Source organism: Heptranchias perlo, chromosome 2, assembly GCF_035084215.1.
Source record: "Heptranchias perlo isolate sHepPer1 chromosome 2, sHepPer1.hap1, whole genome shotgun sequence".
Taxonomy (NCBI): domain Eukaryota; kingdom Metazoa; phylum Chordata; class Chondrichthyes; order Hexanchiformes; family Hexanchidae; genus Heptranchias; species Heptranchias perlo.
Genome location: NC_090326.1, coordinates 161,620,088 through 161,644,244, shown reverse-complemented (window position 1 = coordinate 161,644,244; position 24,157 = coordinate 161,620,088). Strand labels below are relative to the sequence as shown.

Sequence of the window (24,157 nt, the reverse complement as noted above, 5' to 3'; positions counted from 1 at the left end):
AATCTGAACTTCCGGAATAAGGAGTCTGGGACAGTTCACTTCCATCTCTGAACATAATAGTAGATTTAGATGATGTTTTCATTCTCTGGCTGGACATACACTGGCAGTTCTATGCTGTATTATTGTTATTTGGTGCCTAGAAAGGTTGTTGCTCCACAGAATCACTGTGCAAACAAGGGAAAACTTAATAAAAATGTTTCTCACATATACAAAGTTGCTTTAACTCTTTGCAGCCCTATCATTATCTTTCCCAAATATTGATCAATTCCATAACACAGTATTATTCCATAGAATTACATAGAATGTACAGCACAGAAACAGGCCATTCGGCCCAACAGGTCCATGCTGGTGTTTATGCTCCACATGAGCGTCCTCGAACACCTCTTCATCTAACCCTTTCAGCATATCCTTTAATTCCTTTCTCCCTCATGTGTTTATCTAGCTTCCCCTTAAATGCACCTGTGCTATTCACCTCAACTACGCTATGTGGTAGTGCGATCCACACTCTAACCACTCTCTGGGTAAAGAAGTTTCTCCTGAATTCCCTATTGGATTTATTACTGACTATCTTATATTAAGATAGTCTGATTCCTGGGATGGCAGGACTAGGCCTATATTTACTAGAGTTTAGAAGAATGAGAGGTGATCTCATCGAAACATATAAGATCCTAACAGGACTAGACAGACTAGTTGCAGGGAGGATGTTCCCGATGGCTGGGGAGTCCAGAATCAGGGGTCACAGTCTCAGGATACGGGGTATGCCAATTAGAACCGAGATGAGGAGAAATTTCTTCACTCAGAGGGTGGTGAACCTGTGAAATTCTCTATCACAGAAGGCAGTGGAGGCCAAGTCATTAGATGTATTCAAGAAGGAGATAGATATATTTCTTAATGCTAAAGGGATCAAGGGATATGGGGAAAATGCGGGAACAGGGTACTGAGTTAGTCGATCAGCCATGATCATTTTGAATGGCGGAGCAGGCCCGAAGGGCTGAATGGCCTACTCTTGCTCCTATTTTCTATGTTTCTATGTTTCTATAATGGCCCCTAGTTTTGGTCTCCCCCACAAGTGGAAACATCTTCTCTACGTCCAACCTATCAAACCCTTTCATAATCTTAAAGGCATCTATCAGGTCATCCCTCAGCCTTCTCTTTTCTAGAGAAATGAGCCCCAGCCTGTTCAATCTTTATGATTACCTCATACAATCATTCTTCAGTGTAATTTAGACAATATAGTTCTGAAAATCTGAATTCTAAAATTCTAGAAACAATTATACAGACATGCGAATTATGTTTTTTCAGGGCAAAGTTGGTGCAGTGAGTTAGATGCTAGCTTTCCCTCTCTGAAACCTGGAATCAAAGTCAGCAAAAAAAATGCAAGATATATTCTTGCATGCAGATGATGCAAAAACAACCCTTAGCTGATAAAAATTGACACTGAGCCAAAGAAAAAGACATTAGGTCAGGTGGCCAAAAGCTTGGTCAAAGAGGAAGGGTTTAAGGAGCGCCTTAAAGGAGAGAGTGGTGGAGAGGCGGAGAGGTTTAGGGAGGGAATTCCAGAGCTTAGGGCCTAGATGGCTGAAGGCACGCCCACCAATGGTGGGGCGAAGGAAGTGGGGGGTATCAAGAGGCCAGAGATGGAGGAACGTTGAGTTCTCGGAAGGTTGTAGGGCTGGAGAAGGTTACAGAGATAGGGAGGGGGCGAGGCCATGAAGAATTTTGAACATGAGGATGAGAATTTTAAAATCGAGGCGTTCCTGGACCGGGAGCCAATGTAGGTCAGCGAGCACAGGGGTGTTGTGTGAACGGGACTTGTTGCGAGTCAGGATACGGGCAGCAGAGTCCCTGGTTCAAGAAGGGAGAGAAGGATAAACCAAGTAACCATAGATCACTTACTCTGATGTCAATTGTGGGCAAACTCTTGGGGCCCAAAATACCAATTTATTTTGGTGCAAAAATGGTATAGTTCCAGCTGGGCAGCTGGAATTTGGGCCGTGAGTCACATATGGCAAAATTACACCCCTTCTAAAATATGTGCTGAATTGTGATGGAATTGGCTGGTGGCAGAAAATGTGCCCATCCCCAAAGTAAGGTTGCCAACTCTGGTTGGACGTATTCCTGGAGGTATCATCACATGACCTTCCTGCCTCCAACCACGCTTCCCACGCTTCCGCCATTGGTCGCCCGACACTTCCATCCTCACGGCACACCGCCTTCCCACGCCAATTTGAAAGTGAACAGATTCCATTGCCCGATCGGATGATTCTTGACTGTCAGTCAAACAGCCTCCCCCACGCCCCCCTCTCTAATATTTTTATAACTAATAAACAAAAGTGCTAAAAAGAAAATGAAAACAACCCACATTTTTTTTAGTGCCCGTATAATTTTTCTCCAGAGTTGCTGGAAACAGTGTCCTGGAGATTAATCTATAATTCCTGGAGTCTCCAGGACAATCCTGGAGGGTTGGCGACCCTACCCCGAGTGGTGATTTAAGTTAATTGTGTCGATGATGGGGTAATAGTGTGACTTGCCAAACAATGAAGCGGTTGAGCTCAAGGTCTACAAACTTTATCTGAGACAACCGCAACTTGCGTTTATATAGCGCTTTTAACGTAGTAAAACAACCCAAGGTGCTTTACAGGAGCGTTATCAAACAAAATTTGACACCGAGCCACATAAGGAGATATTAGGTCAGGTGACCAAAAGCTTGGGCAAAGAGGTAGGTTTTAAGGAGCATCTTAAAGGAGGAGAGAGGGGTGGAGAGGCGGACAGGTTTAGGGAGGGAATTCCAGACCTTAGAGTCTCCGGCAGCTGAAGGCACAGCCGCCAATAGTGGAGTGAAGAAAATCGGGGATGCACAAGCAGCCAGAAATGGAGGAGCGCAGAGATCTTGAAGGGTTGTAGGGCTGGAGGAGGTTTCAGGGATAGGGAGGGGCGAGGCGATGGACTTGGAAATATATCGCCGTTCCTTCATCGTCGCTGGGTCAAAATCCTGGAACTCCCTTCCTAACAGCACCGTGTGGGAGAACCTTCACCACACGGACTGCAGCGGTTCAAGAAGGCGGCTCACCACCACCTTCTCAAGGGCAATTAGGGATGGGCAATAAATGCCGGCCTCGCCAGCGACACCCACGACCCATGAACGAATTTTAAAAAAAAACATCAGTTTTGACTGGAAAAAATATCTCAACACTGAGAAAGGATTCTGCAAGCTGCCTTTCGGCAGTTTTACCAAACATTTCCTCAAAGCATTAAAGAGCAAAGGCAAACCTGTCGCTGCCCCTTTAAACAACTGCCACCGTCCCCACTCTGTCTGGAAAGTGCGCAGGCGCGCCTCCACAACGCCGTTGCTACCCAGACGCTTCCCTCAGCAACGGAAGAGCCCGCAACCAAACTCTATTGACGCCGTCAACTTTGATCGGCAGGGCAGCCGACCAACCGCCAAAGGGAATCGGCGGGCGGCGTGCGCTTGCAGCCAATCGGTGGACGGCGAAGGGGGCGGGACTTCCAGCTATCAAGTTAGCAGGAGGCTGCGGTGCATTTCCCCAGCAGCAGCACAGCAGCAGGGGAGGAGAAAGCTTGGCGCAGTTTGATGGTGGCGACTTGAATGAAGGACGCAGCATATCAACCCCCCTCACCACCCACCCTGGCCTTTGGAATGGAAAGCAGCAACGTGGAAGAGACAGCGGCGGCTCTAGTGAGGGAGTATCTCAGTCGCAAGGTAGACTCGGTCTAGGCGCAGTGACGCTTGGTTCCCATTCCCACTGCGTGTGTCTTGTTATGGAGGAGCCTGCAGGCAATTCCTGCACGCTGACTTGAAATAATCCCAGATTGGGGGGGGGGGGAGGAAATATTGTAGATGTGACAGTGAACGTCTCACGCACCTATCTATTTTTTATTTTTGATGGTCAGGGGGATATGGAACCAAGATGGAGTTAAGATGCAGATCAGCCGTGATCTCAGTGAATGGCGGAATAGGTTCGAGGGGCTGAATGGCCTGCTCCTGTGCCTGATTGGGAAATATCTCTGAGGTGGGACATCCCAGGTCTGATTGGGACTAGAATTGTACAGCACAGAAGGAGGCCATTTAGCCCATTGTGCCTGTGCTGGCTCTTTGAAAGAGTTATCCAGTTGGCCCCACTCCTCCCTGCTCTGTCCCCCATTGCCCTGCACATTTTTCTTTTTCAACTTTATATCTAATTGCCTTTTGAAAAATTGCTATTGAATCTGCTTCCATCACCCTTTCAGGTGGTGTATTCCAGATCATAACAACTCGCTGCCTAAAAATGTTGTCCTCCTCTCCCCTCTGGTTCTTTTACCAATTACATTAAATCCGTGTCCTCTGGTTACTGACCCTCCTGTCAGTGGAAACAGAGTAAATAAAGAGAAACTATCAAATCCCCTCATAATTTTGAATACCTCTATTAAATCTCCTCTTAACCTTCTCTGCTCTAAGGAGAACAATCCCAGCTTCTCCGGTCTTTCCACGTAACTGAAATTCCTCATCTCTGGTACCATTTTTGGTAAATCTCCTCTGCACCCTCTCTAAGGCCTTGACATCCTTCCAGGCGTTTGGTGTCCAGAATTGGATTCAATATTCCAGCTGAGGCCTAACCAGAGATTTATAAAGGTTTAGCATAACTTCCTTGCATAACATGCCCAAGATCTGACTGAAATTATCCTAGAGCTGTCCTGAATATATCCCAGATTTCACTGAGAATAGCTCAGATCTTACCAAAAAATATCCTGGCTTACTATGCTTTTTTTAAAAAGATTTTTAGGCCCTGTTCCTATCTCCTGTTTAGTCCTTGAATGCGCAATACTTGGTAACATAGTGGGACAGTGCATATACTTGAGCACCCACCCAAGAAAATAATTATTAATGTGAATGTAGGCTGCACTCCAAATTCAAACTGTTTTGCTTTGCTTTAATATATAATGACCTATTTGCATATCAGTAAGTATTCCTGCCTTTATGCAGGGGTCACTGGCTGGCGATCAGGAGTGGGATCCCTGGCTGTGTTTTTCCTCCCTCCACCATAACCAAAGGTATAGTAAGCTTACTTCTACTACTCTGGTTGGGATCAGCCAATTCAACACAGACCGGAGAGTGAACCCGGGATTTCTGGTCTGAATGGCTCAGTATCTCACCCTTTTTGTTTCCGCACTGACCTACCAAGGGCATCATACAGTTTAAAAAATGTTATATTTAATTTTAAAGGGGGTGCAGGAATAGAGATCTGGTGTTGCACATACATAAATCTTTGAAGGTGGCAGGACAAGGTGAGAAGGCTGTTAAAAAAGCATATCGGAACCTGGGCTTTATTAATAGAGGCATAAAGTACAAGCAAGGAAGTTATGCTAAACTTTTATAAAACACTGGTTAGACCTCAGCTGGACTATTGTGTACAATTCTGGGCACCACACTTTAGGAAGGTTGTTAAGGCTTTAGAGAGGGTGCGGAAGTGATTTACTAGAATGGGACCAGGGATGAGGGACTTCAGTCATGTGGAAAGACTGGAGAAGCTGGGAATGTTCTCCTCAGAGCAGAGAAGGTTAAGGGGAGATTTGATAGAGGTGTTCAAAATCATGAATGGTTTTGATAAGAGTAAATAAGGAGAAACTGTTTCCAGTGGCAGAAAGGTTGGTAACCAGAGGACGCAGATTTCAGGTGATCGACCAAAAGAGCCAGAGGACATGAGGTAACATTTTTTTTTAGGCAGCGAGTTGTAATGATCTGGAATGCACTGCCTGAAAGGGCGGTGGAAGCAGATTCAATAGTAACTTTCAAAAGGGAATTGGATGAATACCTGAAGAGAAAATATTTACAGGGTTATGGGGAAAGAGTAGGGCAATGGGACTAATTAGATAGCTCTTTCAAAGGGCCGGCACAGACACGATGTACCTCGCTGTACCTACTATGATATTGTTGGTTACGGTGTAATTTAAAAAAAATTGTCATCTGCCAAAGATGCCAAAAGAAAATCGGCATTGGTAAACCTCTAAGGTGAAGCTGTGAGTTGCTGATCTTGGCTAAGGTACGGTCATTGCAAGTTTAGAGTGTGGAAAATGGTTCTTGCTCCTGATCGCTGTCCAATGATTTCTAATGGAAAGTATGTGTGTGGATATTGGGTGAAGACAGCTCAACTGGGGTGCTCCCCATGGCCAAATGGGTTGAAGATGCTACTGCCTAGGATATTTTGTAAATGGTGAGAAACTAGGAACTGTAGGGGAGCAAAGAGATTTGGGCGTTCAAGTACACAAATCATTGAAAGCTAGTAGACCGATACAAAAAGTGATCAAGAAGGCTAATGGAATCAGTTTTGGGCACCGCACCTCAGGTAGGACATATTGGCCTTGGAGGGGGTGCAGCGCAGATTCACCAAAATAATACCGGAGCTTAGAAGGTTAAATTATGAGGACAGGGTTGAATAAACTTGGCTTGTATTCCCTTGAGTATAGAAGATTGAGAGGTGATCGGATTGAGGAGTTTAAAATGTTAAAAGAATTCGATAGGGTACATACAGGGAAACTATGTCCTCTGATGGGGGGAATCAAAAACAAGGGAACATAATCTTAAAATTAGAGCTAGGCTGTTCAGGAGGGAAATCAGAAAGCACTTTTTCATACAAAGGGTAGTGGAAATCTGAAATTCTCTGCCCCAAAAGGCTGTGGATGCTGGGGGACAATTGGAGTTTTCAAGACTAAGGTTGATAAATTTTTGTTAGGTAAGGGTATCAAGGGATATGGAGCTAAGGCGGGTAAATGGAGTTGAGGTACAGATCAGCCATCTAATTAAATGGTGGAGCAGGCTCGAGGTGCTGAATGTCCTCCTCATGTTCCTATGTTAACACATGAAGATTGTCTGCTTGGGCAACGTACCATAGACTAGGGCCAATGGAGTTCTGCACATAATCAGTGTATAGATGGTCTACGGGATGGGTTTAGGACTCGAGTGGGCATTTGTGATTTCCCTATACAATGAGGTTCCAATCTTAGCTTTGATGCATTGGGTGAGTTACTAAGCACTAAGATAGAAAAGAATTTTGCTGTGATTATTGGCCATTCACTGAATGGAAAGACTTCACATGCACTGGATATAAACAGGACTAATCAAATACTAGGATTATAGGCAAGGCTATTGGTTTTTGGTTTCTATTTAAAACTGGACAGAATTGTGCAATGCAAATCCCCCCCCAAATCCCAGAATCCCTTGTAAAAATTCAGTTGCTATAAGCTATTGACCATGATTAAATAGAATAGTAGCCCCTTTGTATATTACAGGCAAGGCCGCAGATTTTCCATTTTCACTGAAAATTATAAAAAGTGCATACTTTCCCCAAAACACTGCTTAAAATTCCTGGAATCCCACATAATAAAAATATAATTTGACTTATTCAGTCACTGTAAACCAGTGGTTCTGTTTGTAAGCCAAAGTATGTGTTTTTTTCCTGCCCATTTGGACTGTGGTTTGTGGTTACGGGCACCCTGCTTTTAGAAGGACATTGTTGCATTGGATAGGGTTCCGAAGGGAGGGACCTCGGGATGATGCTGGGATTCCAGACTCTGAATCATAAAGAGAGACCCGACTGAGCTGAACTTGTTTGTTTTCATTGGTGAAAAGAAGGCCAAGAGGAAGCATAGTCCAGATTCTGAAAATGGTGAGAGGGGATAATACAAGTAGGTTATTAAACATGGACTGAGAGGACTGAATTAGAGGCTGAGTATCAAGTTAACACACCACAAGCGAGGTTTGAAATTGGAAGGAATTGCGTTCCAATTGAATTGTGACTATGCAGCGAAAAAAAAGACTTGCATTTATATAGCACCTTTCATGACCTCAGGACGTCCCAAAGTGCTTTACAGCCAATGAAGTCCTTTTGAAGTGTAATCACTGTTGTAATGTAGCAAACGCGGCAGCCAATTTACGCACAGCAAGATCCCACAAAAAGCAATGTATTAATGACCAGATCACCTGTTTTTTTTTCTAATGATGTTGGTTGAGGGATAAATATTGGCCAGGAAACCGGGGAGAATTCCCCTGCTCTTTTTTTTTATTATTCGTTCACGGGATGTGGGCGTCGCTGGCGAGGCCAGCATTTATTGCCCATCCCTAATTGCCCTTGAGAAGGTGGTGGTGAGCCGCCGCCTTGAACCGCTGCAGTCCGTGTGGTGACGGTTCTCCCACAGTGCTGTTAGGAAGGGAGTTCCAGGATTTTGACCCAGCGACAATGAAGGAACGGCGATATATTTCCAAGTCGGGATGGTGTGTGACTTGGAGGGGAACGTGCAGGTGGTGGTGTTCCCATGTGCCTGCTGCTCTTGTCCTTCTAGGTGGTAGAGGTCGCGGGTTTGGGAGGTGCTGTCGAAGAAGCCTTGGCGAGTTGCTGCAGTGCATCCTGTGGATAGTGCACACTGCAGCCACGGTGCGCCGGTGGTGAAGGGAGTGAATGTTCAGGGTGGTGGATGGGGTGCCAATCAAGCGGGCTGCTTTATCTTGGATGGTGTCGAGCTTCTTGAGTGTTGTTGGAGCTGCACTCATCCAGGCAAGTGGAGAGTATTCCATCACACTCCTGACTTGTGCCTTGTAGATGGTGGAAAGGCTTTGGGGAGTCAGGAGGTGAGTCACTCGCCGCAGAATATCCAGCCTCTGACCTGCTCTCGTAGCCACAGTATTTATATGGCTGGTCCAGTTAAGTTTCTGGTCAATGGTGACCCCCAGGATGTTGATGGTGGGGGATTCGGCGATGGTAATGCCGTTGAATGTCGGGGAGGTGGTTGGACTCTCTTGTTGGAGATGGTCATTGCCTGGCACTTATCTGGCGCGAATGTTACTTGCCACTTGTGAGCCCAAGCCTGGATGTTGTCCAGGTCTTGCTGCATGCGGGCTCGGACTGCTTTATTATTTGAGGGGTTGCGAATGGAACTGAACACTGTGCAGTCATCAGCGAACATCCCCATTTCTGACCTTATGATGGAGGGAAGGTCATTGATGAAGCAGCTGAAGATGGTTGGGCCTCGGACACTGCCCTGAGGAACTCCTGCAGCAATGCCCTGGGGCTGAGATGATTGGCCTCCAACAACCACTACCATCTTCCTTTGCTAGGTATGACTCCAGCCACTGGAGAGTTTTCCCCCTGATTCCCATTGACTTCAATTTTACTAGGGCTCCTTGGTGCCACACTCGGTCAAATGCTGCCTTGATGTCAAGGGCAGTCACTCTCACCTCACCTCTGGAATTCAGCTCTTTTGTCCATGTTTGGACCAAGGCTGTAATGAGGTCTGGAGCCGAGTGGTCCTGGCGGAACCCAAACTGAGCATCGGTGAGCAGGTTATTGGTGAGTAAGTGCCGCTTGATAGCACTGTCGATGACACCTTCCATCACTTTGCTGATGATTGAGAGTAGACTGATGGGGCAGTAATTGGCCGGATTGGATTTGTCCTGCTTTTTGTGGACAGGACATACCTGGGCAATTTTCCACATTGTCGGGTAGATGCCAGTGTTGTAGCTGTACTGGAACAGCTTGGCTAGAGGCGCAGCTAGTTCTGGAGCACAAGTCTTCAGCACTACAGCTGGGATGTTGTCGGGGCCCATAGCCTTTGCTGTATCCAGTGCACTCAGCCGTTTCTTGATATCACGTGGAGTGAATCGAATTGGCCGAAGACTGGCTTCCGTGATGGTGGGGATATCGGGAGGAGGCTGAGATGGATCATCCACTCGGCACTGGCACTTCTGGCTGAAGATGGTTGCAAACGCTTCAGCCTTGTCTTTTGCACTCACGTGCTGGACTCCGCCATCATTGAGAATGGGGATGTTTGCAGAGCCTTCTCCTCCCGTTAGTTGTTTAATTGTCCACCACCATTCACGACTGGATGTGGCAGGACTGCAGAGCTTTGATCTGATCCATTGGTTGTGGAATCGCTTAGCTCTGTCTATAGCATGTTGCTTCCGCTGTTTAGCATGCATGTAGTCCTGTGTTGTAGCTTCACCAGGTTGGCACCTCATTTTTAGGTACGCCTGGTGCTGCTCCTGGCATGCTCTTCTACACTCCTCAGTGAACCAGGGTTGATCCCCTGGCTTGTTGGTAATGGTAGAGTGAGGAATATGCCGGGCCATGAGGTTACAGATTGTGCTGGAATACAATTCTGCTGCTGCTGATGGCCCACAGCGCCTCATGGATGCCCAGTTTTGAGCTGCTAGATCCATTCTGAATCTATCCCATTTAGCACGGTGGTAGTGCCACACAACACGTTGGATGGTGTCCTCAGTGCGAAGACGGGACTTCATCTCCACGAGGACTGTGCGGTGGTCACTCCTACCAATACTGTCATGGACAGATGCATTTGCGACAGGTAGATTGGTGAGGACGAGGTCAAGTAAGTTCTTCCCTCGTGTTGGTTCGCTCACCACCTGCTGCAGGCCCAGTCTAGCAGCTATGTTCTTCAGGACTCGGCCAGCTCGGTCAGTAGTGGTGCTGCCGAGCCACTCTTGGTGATGGACATTGAAGTCCCCCACCCAGAGTACATTTTGTGCCCTTGCTACCCTCAGTGCTTCCTCCAAGTGGTGCTCAACATGGAGGAGGACTGATTCATCAGCTGAGGGAGGACGGTAGGTGGTAATCAGCAGGAGGTTTCCTTGCCCATGTTTGACCTGATGCCATGAGATTTCATGGGGTCCAGAGTCAATGTTGAGGACTCCCAGGGCCACTCCCTCCTGACTGTATATCACTGTACCGCCACCTCTGGTGGGTCTGTCCTGCCGGTGGGACAGGACATACCCAGGGATGGTGATGGAAGAGTCTGGGACGTTGGCTGAAAGATATGATTCTGTGAGTATGGCTGTGTCAGACTGTTGCTTGACTAGTCTGTGGGACAGCTCTCCCAATTTTGGCACAAGTCCCCAGATGTTAGTAAGGAGGACCTTGCACGGTCGACTGGGCTTGGTGTTTTGCCGTTGTCGTGTCCGGTGCCTAGTGGTCCGATGCCGGGTGGTCCGTCCGGTTTTATTCTTATTGTGACTTTTCGTAGCGAGATTTTACAACTGAGTGGCTTGCTGGGCCATTTCAGAGGGCAATTAAGAATCAACCACATTGCTGTGGGTCTGGAGTCACATATAGGCCAGACTGGGTAAGGACGGCAGGTTTCCTTCCCTAAAGGACTTCGAATAGTGCCTATGTAGCACAGACTCCCAACTCAAACAATCCACGTTGTCTTGATTAAGATCTTTAATAATGATCTGCTAGGAAGAGAATGGAGAGTTATAAGGATAATTGAAGAATGCATTGTGCAGCATTATGGTTGCTAAGCTGCTGGAGCCGTGAAAATGTCATGCCGAGCGAGGTGTGTGTAAGGTTAGATATGTAAGCTGGAGTTTTGCTCGAGTTGTGTTTGGGGGCAAGCAGAAACATTGCAGAACCTTCCTCCAGGAGATTAAATTGGTCTTGTATGGTCTATGGTAACGCAGTTTTCTCAACTTCTCTTCTGAAGTACTGGTCCGTGGGTGTTGGCTATTCTGCACATATGACGAGTGAGTATTAAGAACATATGAAATAGGAGCAGAAGTGGGCCATCCGCCCCTCGAGCCTGCTCCACCATTCTACAAGATCATGGCTGATCTTCTACCTCAACACCATTTTCCTGCACCGTCCACATGTCCCATGATGCCTTTAATATCTAGAAATCTATCGATCCCTGTTTCGAGTGTACTCAATGACTGAGCCTCCACAGCACTCTGGCGTAAAGAATTCCAAAGATTCATCACCCTCTGAGTGAAGAAATTTCTCCTCCTCTCAGTCGTAAATGGCCTACCCCTTTTTCTGAGACTGTGACCCCTGGTTCTAGACTCCCCAGCCACAGGAAACATCCTCCCTGCATCTACCCTGTCGCGACCTGTAAGAATTTTGTATGTTTCAGTGAGATCACCTCTCATTCATCTAAACTCTAAAGAACACAGGCCTAGTCTACTCAATCTCTCCTCCTACGACAATCCCGCCATCCCAGGAATCAGTCTGGTGAACCTTCATTGCACTCCCTCTATGGCAAGTATATCCTTTCTTAGGTAAGGAGACTAACATTGTACACAATACTCCAGGTGCAGTCTCACCAAAGTCCTATATAATTGCAGTAAGACATCTTTACTCCTGTACTCAAATCCTCTTGTAATAAAGGCCCACATACCATTTGCCTTCCTAATTACTTGCTGCACCTGTTAGCTTTCAGTGACTCATGTACAAGGACACCCAGGTCCCTTTGAACATCAACATTTCCCAATCTCTCACCATTTAAAAAATACTCTGCATTTCTGTTTTTCCTATCAAAGTGGATAACTTCACACTTTTCCACATTATATTCCATCTGCCATGTTCTTGCCCACTCACTTAGCCTGTCTATATCCCCTTGAAGCCTCTTTGCATCCTCCTCACAACTCACATTCCCACCTCGTTTTGTGTCATCAGCAAACTTGGAAATATTACATTTGGTCCCCTCATCCAAATCATTGATTTAGATTGTGAATAGCTGGGGCCCAAGCACCGATCCCTGCGGTACCCCACTAGTCACAGTCTGCCAACCTGAAGAAGACTCATTTATTCCTACTCTCTGTTTTCTGTCTGTTAACCAATTCTCAATCCATGCCAGTATATTACCCCCAATTGCATGTGCTCTAACTTTGTTCACCAACCTCCTGTGTGGGACCTTATCGAACGCCTTCTGAAAATCCAAATACACCAGGTCCACTGGTTCCCCCTTATCTATTCTACTAGTTTCATCCTCAAAGAACTCCAATAGGTTTGTCAAACACGATTTCCCTTTCATAAATCCATATTGACTCTGCCAAATCCTATTATTATTTTCTAAGTGTCCTGTTATCACAGGAGGGGGCCTCAGAGCCAAGCTTGACCTTGTTCTCGTCCAGGGTTCACTCGTGCACTTTGCAGCAAGGCCACTGGTTAGCAATGAGTGGGGTTTGAATCTAGGACCATTTCATTGCTATGTAAAGGGATTTGAGGATCAAAAGTTGCCAAGAAAAATTCAGCCGGCTCCATTATTTCTACCTGTAGAAGATGTACGTCACTAATAATTGCATGACTGAGATCTGAAATAATCTGTTCCAGTAAGAAGGTTAAAAAAATGTTTGTACAGCTGAATTTCAATATATTTCACCCCCCCCCCCCCCCACCCCCTTGCAGGGTCTAAAGAAGACTATTTCTGCCATGGACCAAGAGCTTCCACGCACAGAGACCAGCATTAATACCCGAAATGAGCTGAAGAAAGTGCTGCACCTGGAATCACTTTATAAACAGAACAAGGTGAATAAGGATTGTACTTCAATTGCTGAATGAATGACTGGAGCTGGGATGAATGTCAAAAGCTGTGTGATCAGCAGTGGCTTTCAAGTAATGGCTTCACTTATAGGCTTCGCTTGACATACAGTACCCTGTCACTTAACGGGATTTTATTCCTCCATTGGGACAGGCTCACCTCTTTAAAGCAAGCCTTCGTGCTCTGTGGGAGCATGTATGCCAATCTTGCAGAATTCTTTTGGGGTAGGTAAAAGATATAGAACCTTGCAGCACAGGAGGAGGCCACTCGGCCCATCTTGCCTGTGCTGGCTCTTTGAAAGAGCTATCCAATTAGTCCCATTCCCCTGCTGTTACCCCAAAGCACTGCAGTCTTCTCCTCCAAGTATTTCTCCAATTTCCTTTTGAAAGTTACTAATGAATCTGCTTCCACCGCCCTTTCAGGCAGTGCATTCCAGATCATAACAACTCGCTGTGTTTAAAAAAAAAAAAAAAAAATTCTCCTCATCTCATCTTTGCCAATTACCTCAAATCTGTGTCCTCTGGTTACAATCCTTATATGTGTCAGGTTCTTGGTTAACAAATCTTGAGGTGTGCTGTGGTTACAATCTTATGAGCTGTACAGCACTGAGATCCCAGCACCATAAGCAAAGACTCTTAACATGGAGTAAGCCCTCATCAAATTCACTTGTCTGCGTGGTTTTTGACCGAGTCGAAGAACTAGAGACGGGTTTTTTGTGCAAATTTCCAAACAAGGCTGCAGTAATCTATCATTTAGGTTGTTATAGGCTCTGTCTAGAACGATGAGCCTATAGATGGTGATAAGTACATCAGACCTATTTTTTTTTAAGTTTCTCATGCTTCTGCCAACTTTTCCAAATGTGTTTGCTATTTGTTCGCCCCTCCATAAATCAGTTATGATTAGCAAACCAAAGAACTGAATGTAATTCAGATTTTTAAAAATCCTTTTGTAGAGTAGAGGTAGGTGGAAATCATTGATGGACTCTCGCTGGGTAATTGATGAAGATGATGAACTTGGAGGACCAAGCACGCTTTCTTGGGGGCTACCTATAGCGCCTTTAACACGGCAAAAAAACGTCCCAAGGCGCTTCACCGTTGCATTATCAAACAAAATTTGACACCAAGCCACATTTGGATATTAGGACAGGTGACCAAAAGCTTGGTGAAAGAGGTAGGTTTTAAGGAGCGTCTCAAAGAAGGAGAGAGAGGTGGAGAGAATTCCAGAGCTTAGGGTCTAGACAGCTAAAGGCACGGCCGCCAATGGAGGGGCGAAGGAAATTGGGGATGTTCAAGAGGCAAGAATTGGAGGAATGTACATCAGCCAAATACATCGAATCACATCGAAACTACAGCACAGAAACAGGCCATTCGGCCCAACTGGTCCATGCCAGTGTTATTACTCCACACGAGTCTCCTCCCTCCCTACTTCATCTAACCCTTCTATTCCTTTCTCCCTCATGTGCTTATCTAGCTTCCCCTTAAATGCATAAATGTAGGAGACCAGTGAATGTTTTACTTTGCAATGAGGATTCTTAACTTGTCCAACCTCATTGACCATTTGGGCATAAATTGTATCCTTTTTTGAAACTGTTTTGCAGGCTCAAGTGATGCCTTTAAAGACAATGCTCGAGATAATCACAAAATACTTCCTGGACAGTTCTGAGAACACAAAGAATTTGGCGCGGGACAATTTTCGAGCGCCAGCTATAGTAAGCCAGCGAGCCACAGGTGTGCGTTTTGACAGTACCTTCGTAAACATCTACGACCTTTCTGATGAGGACAAAGGTGGAGGTCCAGCATTTCACGACTTGAATAAAACAGAGACTTGCAGGTACAATCAGCCCAACATTGGTGCATGACAATTGCTTTCTAATACTGGAAAGGTGGCTCCAGTAGCCCAATGGCAAATGGGCAGCTAACGAGAGCGTGGTAATGTTCAAGTTCAAATGACGATACCAGAACTGAGAGGTTATAACTATCAGGAAAGACTGAACAGGCTGGGGCTCTTTTCTCTAGAAAAGAAAAGTCTGAGGGGTGACCTAATAGAGGTCTTTAAGATTATGAAAAGGTTTGATAGAGTAGACGTAGAGAAGATGTTTCCACATGTGGGGAAATCCAAAACTAGAGAACACAAATATAAGATGGTCACTAATAAATCCAATAAGGAATTCAGAAGAAACTTCTTTACCCAGAGAGTGGTTAGAATGTGGAACTCACTATCACAAGGAATAGTTGAGGTGAATAGTATAGATACATTTAAGGGGAAGCTAGATAAGTACATGAGGGAGAAAGGAATAGAAGGATATGCTGATAGGGTTAGATGAAGTAGGGAGGGAGGAGGCTCGTATGGAGCATAAACACCAGCATAGACCCGTTGGGCCGAATGGCCTGTTTCGGTGTTGTAAATTCCATGTAAATCACAAGGCCGATGGTGGATGAGATTCTACACAGCACTATTGAAATATGTTTCATCAGCACTCGGCAGGGTTTTCTACAAGATTGACTAAATTAGGGCTTTTGTCAGTTGATTACGGGGTGTCCATGTTGCAGGAGACTAGGCATAACGGACTACCTGGCCAACCACCACCACACCCCCAGTTAATGTTTCAATCACAGAACAGGGTTGTTTGTGGAATGGAATTTAAACAGTGATAGTGCTATTTTCTGGTGCCGACTGTTGATTATCATGTGCAATCACTGCAAATTCATCACCTCAGTTGCCACTCCTTCAGTGAGGATGTTGCCCTGCACCAGTGACGCCGAGTGTAAGAACTGTTGACGTCTAACATTTCATCTGTATTTTTAAGAAAAGTTTCCCACCCTCAGATTGTGTTTCCAGCAGCACAAAACCATCATGCCCACAGAGCGTTTGATCGTTTTGGCTTGCTCTGATCCTGTAACTTCAATCCCATTCTAAGACCTACTTATCCAGCTTCTATTTGCTCCCACGAACCCCACAGTGTGTAAGCACCAGTAGCGATTATACGACAGGCCCAGTGGTTTACTGAAAAATACACCAGTAACAAAGTTGCATATGGAAGTCACAAGTTCAATTCACTGCATCTCTGCACCTGGTTTTAATGGACTTGAACTGGGAGCACTTGGCGCTGGCAAGAAAATTCTATTCGTCAGTGTAACTTTCCTCATTGTAATCACTACCAGATAACCGTTATTCTGTTCCATTTCTAGGTTCTCTAATGATTCAGCTAGTTTGGCCTGTATGTCTGCGCCTTCTTCCAAGACTCTACAGAGTACACTGAAGAAGAAGGATAGACCTCCGAGTGGCAATGGATGCCCTTCAGGAGGTGAACCAGGAATCCTGCCTGTTAACATCCTTTCATCAGATTCTTCCAGGGCTGGCGTGTTTCCCATGGAAACCAGAGGAACAAATATAGAACAACAGAGGTCACGGTCCAGCCGCATTGTACGAGGCATGATGGCTGGGCCAGTCCGCACAGTACAGGAGGTGGGTAGTTACTGGATCACTTGACTGAGAGCAGTCGAGGCACTATCGCTATCCCAAGTAGATTCCAGAATGCAATGAAATTGTTTTTTCTTCCGTCCCTGCATTATTGTCCCCCTCTCTCTTGAGGGCGGCGACTTACAGTACAGCACGTTTCCCTGAGGACTGGAAACCCTCCAGTAATTTGCCCATTCAGGTGTCAGCCATGACTCAGTTGGTAGCACTCTTGCCTCTGAGTCAGAAAGTTGTGGGTTCAAGTCCCACTGCCAGAGAATTGAGCCCATAATCTAGGCTCACACTCCCAGTGTAGTACTTGGGGTGCTGTCGGAGGTGCCGTCGTTCGGATGAGATATTAAGCCGAGACCCTGTCTGCACTCTGATGTAAAAGATCCCATGGCACTATTCGAAGAAGGGCAGGGGAGTGAGAGGTGCTATATAAATGCACGTTTGTTTCTTTCCTTCTTTCCCTCTTTCTCGGCACAGACACGATGGGCTGAATGGCCTCCTTCTGTGCCGTAAATTTCTATGTTTCTCTCTCTCTCTCTCTCTCTTGCAACTTTGAAATGTGCAATTCCTGAGAAGTCAGTTTCATTAATGTGTTGGTACGGCAACGTCAAGGACATAGTCCTGGTTTTGTTTTTGTTTAAAGGGCAATTTGACACCCTTGGTGTTTAGGTTCACGTTTGAAGAAGAGACTTTGCCTGTGGTATCAGAGAACTGTTGGTGCCTTGCAACTGTGTCTAAGCAAGAGGTCAGGAGGGGAGAAAACTGGTGAAAGTTGGGGGACAAAAACCCAAAATAAGTTCCGTAGTTCCCCAGAAAACATAGCAACTGCTAGACGATAAAAGACTAAGGTCCATCTAGTTCATCTTCTACCGCCCTGGTAGTTGCACAATACAACGAGAATGGAGTTGTTGACTAATCATAGCAATCAATCTCTATCAATTAGTCTACAACAGACCCAGACAGGTGAGGTGAGGAACGGTATGGGTATGGGAGCACACTGGTTATGTTACTGGACTAGTGACCTGGAGACATGAGTTCAAATCCTGCCATGGCAGCTGGGGAATTTAAATTCAGTTAAATAAAATAAACTCTAGTAATGGTAATGGTGACCATGAAACTACCCGGATTATTGTAAAAACCCACCTGGTTCACTAATGCCCTTTAGGGAAGGAAACCTGCCGCCCTTACCTGGTCTGGCCTATATGTGGCTCCAGACCCACAGCAATGTGGTTGATTCTTAACGGCCCTCTGAAATGGCTGAGCAAGTCACTCAGTTGTACAATCCCGCTCAGTTCAAGAAGGCAGATCGCCACCACCTTATCAAGGGCAATTAGGGATGGGCAATAAATGCTGGCCTTGCCAGCGATGCCCACATCCCATGAATGAATTTTAAAAAAAAACCCCAGTGGTGGAGAGATTTGGGAACCATAGTCACCAACAGTCCAAAGTCACCTTGTTCGTCCCAAGCATGTTACATTTACCAAATGTCATGTCACAAATTGCTCATATACTTGTATCCCCAAGTGTTATTTTCTGAATGAAATCTATCAAATGATATCAAGGAATATGGAGCAAAGGCAGGAAAATGGAATTGAGGTGCAGGTCAGCCATGATCTAATTGAATGGGGCTTGAGGGGCTGAATGCCCTACTCCTTTTCCTAATGTTCCCAATGTTCCTATTTGAATGAAACTGCTTCCACCGCCTCCCGAGGGAGTTTGTTCCAAAGGTTGTCCACTCGTTCACTGAAATATTGTTTCTGCATATTAGTTTTGAATTTACCTCCCCTTAAAGCGCAGGCCGTGTCCTCTGGTTCTACTGTTCTGGACAAGGTCATGGTCTATAAAGAGCAGGAGTGGGTTAGACACGTGGCTGGCACTCTGGGGCCTGAGCTTAGATCCAGCCCAGACCAATAGGATGTCTTCTCTATCTGCTGGCTGTAAAGGCCGTATTGAAATACGTTTAGGCAGTCTTAATCCAGACCTGTGGGCACTAACCCAAAACTAGTAATCTCATTTAGAGAAGTAATCTAATGGGAAACATATATGTGCAGGAGGGGCTGCGATTCTTATATTGGGGATGAGGCACTTTGTTGAGGCAGAGTAGAGGGCGCTTTACTCTGTATCTAGTCATTGCTAAACCTAACCTGGCAATACTTGATGCTGAGACTGGGTGCCCGAATTAGAGTGTGCTTTACTCTCCAGCACTAGCATTGCTCACTTTAATGAACACAAAATAAAGCTCCAGACCCAATTACAAATGCAGTCTTCACACAGATGATACCGTAACACTGGAGTACGCTAACCCTAGAGTATCCTCCATGTGCTAACCCTTACGTACGGTCGACTCCTTGTGTACACTAACCCTTGCAAGCGCTTCAGTCTTTGAGTAGACTAACCCTCGCACCCCTTGGATGATCTTTTCTAATGACTTTTTCCAATTTTGTGCAGGATTCCTCCAAAAAGCGCCTGAGCAAAAGGGCCTCTGGATCGAGCCTGGCTTTGTACCCAATTGACAGCGACTCCGACAGTGGTTCCTGCCTGAAGGGCTACTTGCGGCAGGCGGGCAGCTCGTCCGAGTGTGCGGCCAGCTCCGAATGGCTGCCCGCCGGCACGCACCTGGATGATGTGTCGGCGGCAGACCCCGCCCCTGCTCAGGACTACTCACAGAAGAAGCCCTCTGGCCTCTTTCCGGGCAGCCGCAGCAGTCAGAAGCCTCAAGATTTCAGATGGTTCCATGATACTGCGGACGATCTAGGTGCGGAAAAGCTTTCGGACAGAGAAAGAGGCCAGGCCCCAAGCGGGCAGGAGAAGAAACTGCTTTCTAACCTCAACGCCAACTTGCCAGAGAAGAGCAGAAAAGTGAAGTTTGCTCCAGACTGCATAAACATCGAGCACAAGGCAAGAGATAGTGATGTTAAGAAGATGGAAGATCTACATTCCAGGTATGCACGTCCTGCATTCATACTGCTATACCATCAGCAGATGAATATCCTTGCTTGATGAGTCGGTGGATAATTGGGCCGGACAGGCCGAGAGAGTTCCAGGTTGGATCCCTAGTTTGCACTGATCTCACTTGGGAAACAGGTGGTCACTGCAAACTGGTCTCGTTGTCCCCTGGCCAAGGAGAAGAAAGACTTGCAAGGAATATCTGCTTGTCAACCCTATCCAGTAAACCCTCCTAGAAAACGTGCGCGTGTGCTGAGGCCAGTTGCAGTTCCCACTGCCATATTTAACATTTCATTTAGCACGAACCTGGGATTTTCTTGGTCCTTGTAGACTGCTTCCACACTGGCAGTGCACGTAACAACAGCGCTATTAGTGAGCCCACATTGCGAGTTCAGCATCTCCTCTTATCGATGACTTCTGCCTGTTGTTCATGATTGATTCGTTGTTTCCACACGTCCTTAGTAGCTATAAGGTGCCAGCCATGACTCAGTTGGGGTAGCAGTCTCGCCTGTGAATCAGAAGGTCGTGCGTAGAAGCCCCACTCCAGAGACTGGAGCACACAATCTAGGCTGGCAGTCCCAGTGCAGTACTGAGGGAGTGCTGCACTGTCGAAAGTGCCGTCTTTCGGATGAGATGTTAAACCGAGGCCCCGTCTGCCCCCTCAGGTAGACGTAAAAGATCCCACGGCCACTATTTCAAAGAAGAGCAGGGGAGTGGGAGTCCTGCCCAATATTTATCCCTCAACTAACACCACCAAAAACAGATTATCTGGTCACTTATCTCATTGCTGTTCTTGGGACCTTGCTGTGTGCAATTTACCTGCTGCGTTTTCCAACATTACAACATGACACTTTAAAAAGTATTTAGTTGGAGGTAAAGCGTTTTGGTGCTGTGGTCATGCAAAGCGTTACATAAATGCAATTTCTTCTTTCCTCATTGGAAGTTTATCTGCTTGCTTTCCCTGCCTTTGATTCATACCTGATCATTTTTATGTTGAGGAATGCAGCTCGCTTGTAATTCTTCACCAGGCCACCAGAGGGGGCACTGATCAAAAAGATGCTAAAACACGGCGTTAAGTGTTCGAACTGAATGCAGGTTTCACATCATCCACAATACACTGAAATATTACTTACCAGATCTTTGTTAGCAAAGAAAATTCCTTTGCTCTGGGTGAAATGCAGAAAGTTGCTGAATCTTAGGGTTAGATAGAGGAGCCTCATGTGGAGCATAAACGCCGGCATAGACCAGCTTGGCCAAATGGCCTGTTTCTGTGCTGTAGACTCAGTGCCAAGATTACACAGTGACATGATCGCCACAATTCAGATCATCGAGTCTGAGCCCTGTCAAACGATTATTTAGTTAAAATCACACTGATTGAATGTGAATCTGGGACAAACCTTTATTCACCTGTCTCTGCTGAGTTGGCTGATCCCAGTCAGCCTAGGGGTAATAATAATATTTGCATTCATATCGCATTTTATCACTTTGAAATGTCTCGAAGCACTTCGTACAGTGAATTATTTTTGAATTGCTGCGACTGCTTTGTAGGTGGTAGAGACGTTGCAATTGATCGCAGCACATCTGGGCTAGAGTGGGAAAATCAGCTGGTGTTCCTGCTCCTGACCACGGTCCAGAGACTTCTCCTGGAGGTGTGTACGCGTGGATGTCAATTTGAGGATAGTTTTCTATACCCAATGCTCTCCTGACCTTGAACCCAGCTCATCCAAAACTCTTGCTGCCCGTATCCGAACTCTCACCAAGCCCCGTTCACCCATCGCCCCTGTGCTCGCTGACCTACATTGGCTCCCGGTCCAGCGACGCCTCGATTTTAAAATTCTCATCCTCGTGTTCAAATCCCTCCATGGTCTCACTACTCCCTATCTCTGTGACCTCCTCCAGCCCTACAACCCTCCGAGATCTCTGCGCTCCTCCCATTCTGGCCTCTTGCGCATCTCCGATTTTCATCACTCCACCATTGGCAGCCGAGCCTTCAGCTAACTAGGCCCTAAGCTCTGGTGTTCCCTCCCTAAACCTCTCCACCGCTCTACATCTCTCCCCTCCTTTAAGACGCTGCTTAAAACCTACCTCTTTGACCAAGCTTTTGGTCTCTTGTCAAAGTGGCTGCGGGTTGGTTAGGAAGAAGTGTTTAGTCATGATGGTCCAGCCATCATGGGGTGGGGCAGGTTTGACAGACCAGCTGTTCTTTTCCTGATTGTGTCAATTGTGTATGTTCGTAAGTCTCCTTCGGCTCAGTGTCAATATTTGTTTGAATGCTCTCCTGTGAAGCACCTTGGGATGTTTTTCTACGTTTAAGGCGCTATATAAATGCAAGTTGTTGTTAGATTTGTACTCCCCCCCCCCCCCCCCCCCCCCCCCGACCCCCGCCAGGATCAAAAGCTCTGCTAAAAGTCGTTGTCTCGACTCACACGTGAATAATTGGCTAATTGAATGAGGTAGAGGAAGATTCAGGAGAGATGACCAAAAGCGCGGTTGAAACTTTGAGGTGATTTTTAAAGGTGGGGAGGGAAGACGCAAGGCAGAGGGATCTGGAGAGGGAATTGCACAGACGGCTCGGTCAGCAATGGAGGAGCGGAGCTGATTGGAGGTGGACAGGAGGCCAGAATTGGCGTGCTGATTGGCACGGGCTAGAGGAAGCTCCAGAGAGAGAGGGTACGAGTGATGAAGAGACAAACAATGAGAGGAGCTCCTGCATTGACGCAGTTATCCCACACCTATTGGTTTGATACCAGTGTGGTTTTTGATTTACGTGAGAGGCCAGCACTGAGTTACGTTGCCCTTCGCGCACTACTCTCTATTCGGGCAAAGCAGAGCCGGGCAAATGCTTACTTAAGCACATACAAGGGGGTTTGATAGAATAGGTAGGGAGAAACTGTTTCCACTGGCAGAAGGGTCGGCAATGTGGAGAAGCTGGGATTCTTCTCCGAGCAGAGAAGGTTAAGGGGAGATTTAATAGAGGTGTTCAAAATTAAGAGGGGTTTTGATAGAGTAGATGGGGAGAAACTGTTTCCACTGGCAGGAGGGTCGGTAACCAGAGGACACAGATTTAAGATAATCGGCAAAAGAGCCAGAGGGGAGATGAGGAGAAATTTTTTTTTTTTACACAGCGAGTTGTGATGATCTGGAATGCACTGCCTGAAAGGGCGGTGGAAGCAGATTTAATAGTAACTTTCAAAAGGGAATTGGATAAATATTTGAAAAGGAAAAAATATCAAGGGGTATGGAGAAAGAGCAGGGGGAGTGGGACTAATTGGACAGCTCTTTCAAAGAGCCGACACACGCACGATGGGCCGTTCTGTGCTGTATCATTCTAAAGAATTTTTCGCACAATGACCAACAGCCGTCGAATTTTCCAGAGTTAGGTGGGATGGTCTTTTTCAAAACAAGAAAGTGTAAAAAGCTGGCTTTGTGCTAATTGTCATTGTGTTGAGGAGCTGAAGGTTATTGGGCTCGCCCTGGTTCACAGCCAACTGGAGATGTGCCTCGTAACCCCACTGTAAATATATTATATGGTATTGACTTTGTACTGTTTCGCTTTCTCACATACAATGTGAAGTCCATGAAGTGCCTCCAGAAGACTGATCGGTTGAGAGTGACCCGATGATTATACTTTCCAAGCCCAATATAGTTGGAGGCTTTCAGTGTGGAAGTCATACACTTCCAAACCACAATGAGATGTTAGGACAGGTGATCAAAAGCTTGGTCAAAGAATCGTCTTAAAGGAGCAGAGAGAGGTAGAGAGGCGGAGAGGATTAGGGAGGGAATTCCAGAGCCTAGGGCCTAGGCAGCTGAAGGCACGGCCGCCAATGGTGGAGCGATTAAAATCGGGGATGCGCAAGAGGCCAGAATTGGAGGAGCGCGGAGATTTCGGAGGGTTGTAGGACTGCAGGAGGTTAGAGAGATAGTGACCAGTTGGCATGTGTTCTATTCACGTCTGGACTGCACAAGGATCCATTGTTAGCAGTAGAAGGGAACAAATGGTGCCTTCAAAATGTGGTCCAATGTTCACCCTGCAGTGTTAGTTTAGGCAATTGCACAACAAATTTTGTTTAAAGCTATGGTTTGCAATTGTACTCTTATCTACTCCTCAAATTACGCTCCTGCGAAGCCCATTGGGATGTTTTACCACTTTAAAGGTGCTATATAAACGCAGGTTATTTTGTGACCTTGAGGATGCCTTTCCTTCTGAGCAGCATCTTGTATTTTTATAGCACCCTTCATTTAGGGGAACATCTGAGTACCTTACCAAGGGGGAGAAGAGGCTAAGCTAAAGGCGGGAAAGACTAATGCTGGCTGTGGGGGTGGAACTTAACACAACTTGCATTTATGTCGTTTTCTTTGTTCATGGGATGTGGGCGTCGCTGGCAAAGCCAGTATTTATTGCCCATCCCTAATTGCCCTTGAG

General features: G+C 46.2%; 1 protein-coding gene across 1 annotated transcript in view; it reads left to right on the top strand.

Annotated features, from left to right (window-relative positions):
* Positions 1-3,560: 3,560 nt before the first annotated feature.
* Positions 3,561-24,157, top strand: part of mindy4 (MINDY lysine 48 deubiquitinase 4) — a 168,118-nt gene continuing 147,521 nt past the window's right edge. The window contains exons 1-5 of the mRNA XM_067968294.1: positions 3,561-3,721; positions 13,188-13,307; positions 14,918-15,150; positions 16,509-16,785; positions 19,237-19,730. Of these exons, the coding sequence (XP_067824395.1) occupies positions 3,608-3,721; positions 13,188-13,307; positions 14,918-15,150; positions 16,509-16,785; positions 19,237-19,730 (1,238 nt within the window). The 5' untranslated portion in view covers positions 3,561-3,607. The remainder of the gene's footprint in view (positions 3,722-13,187; positions 13,308-14,917; positions 15,151-16,508; positions 16,786-19,236; positions 19,731-24,157) is intronic.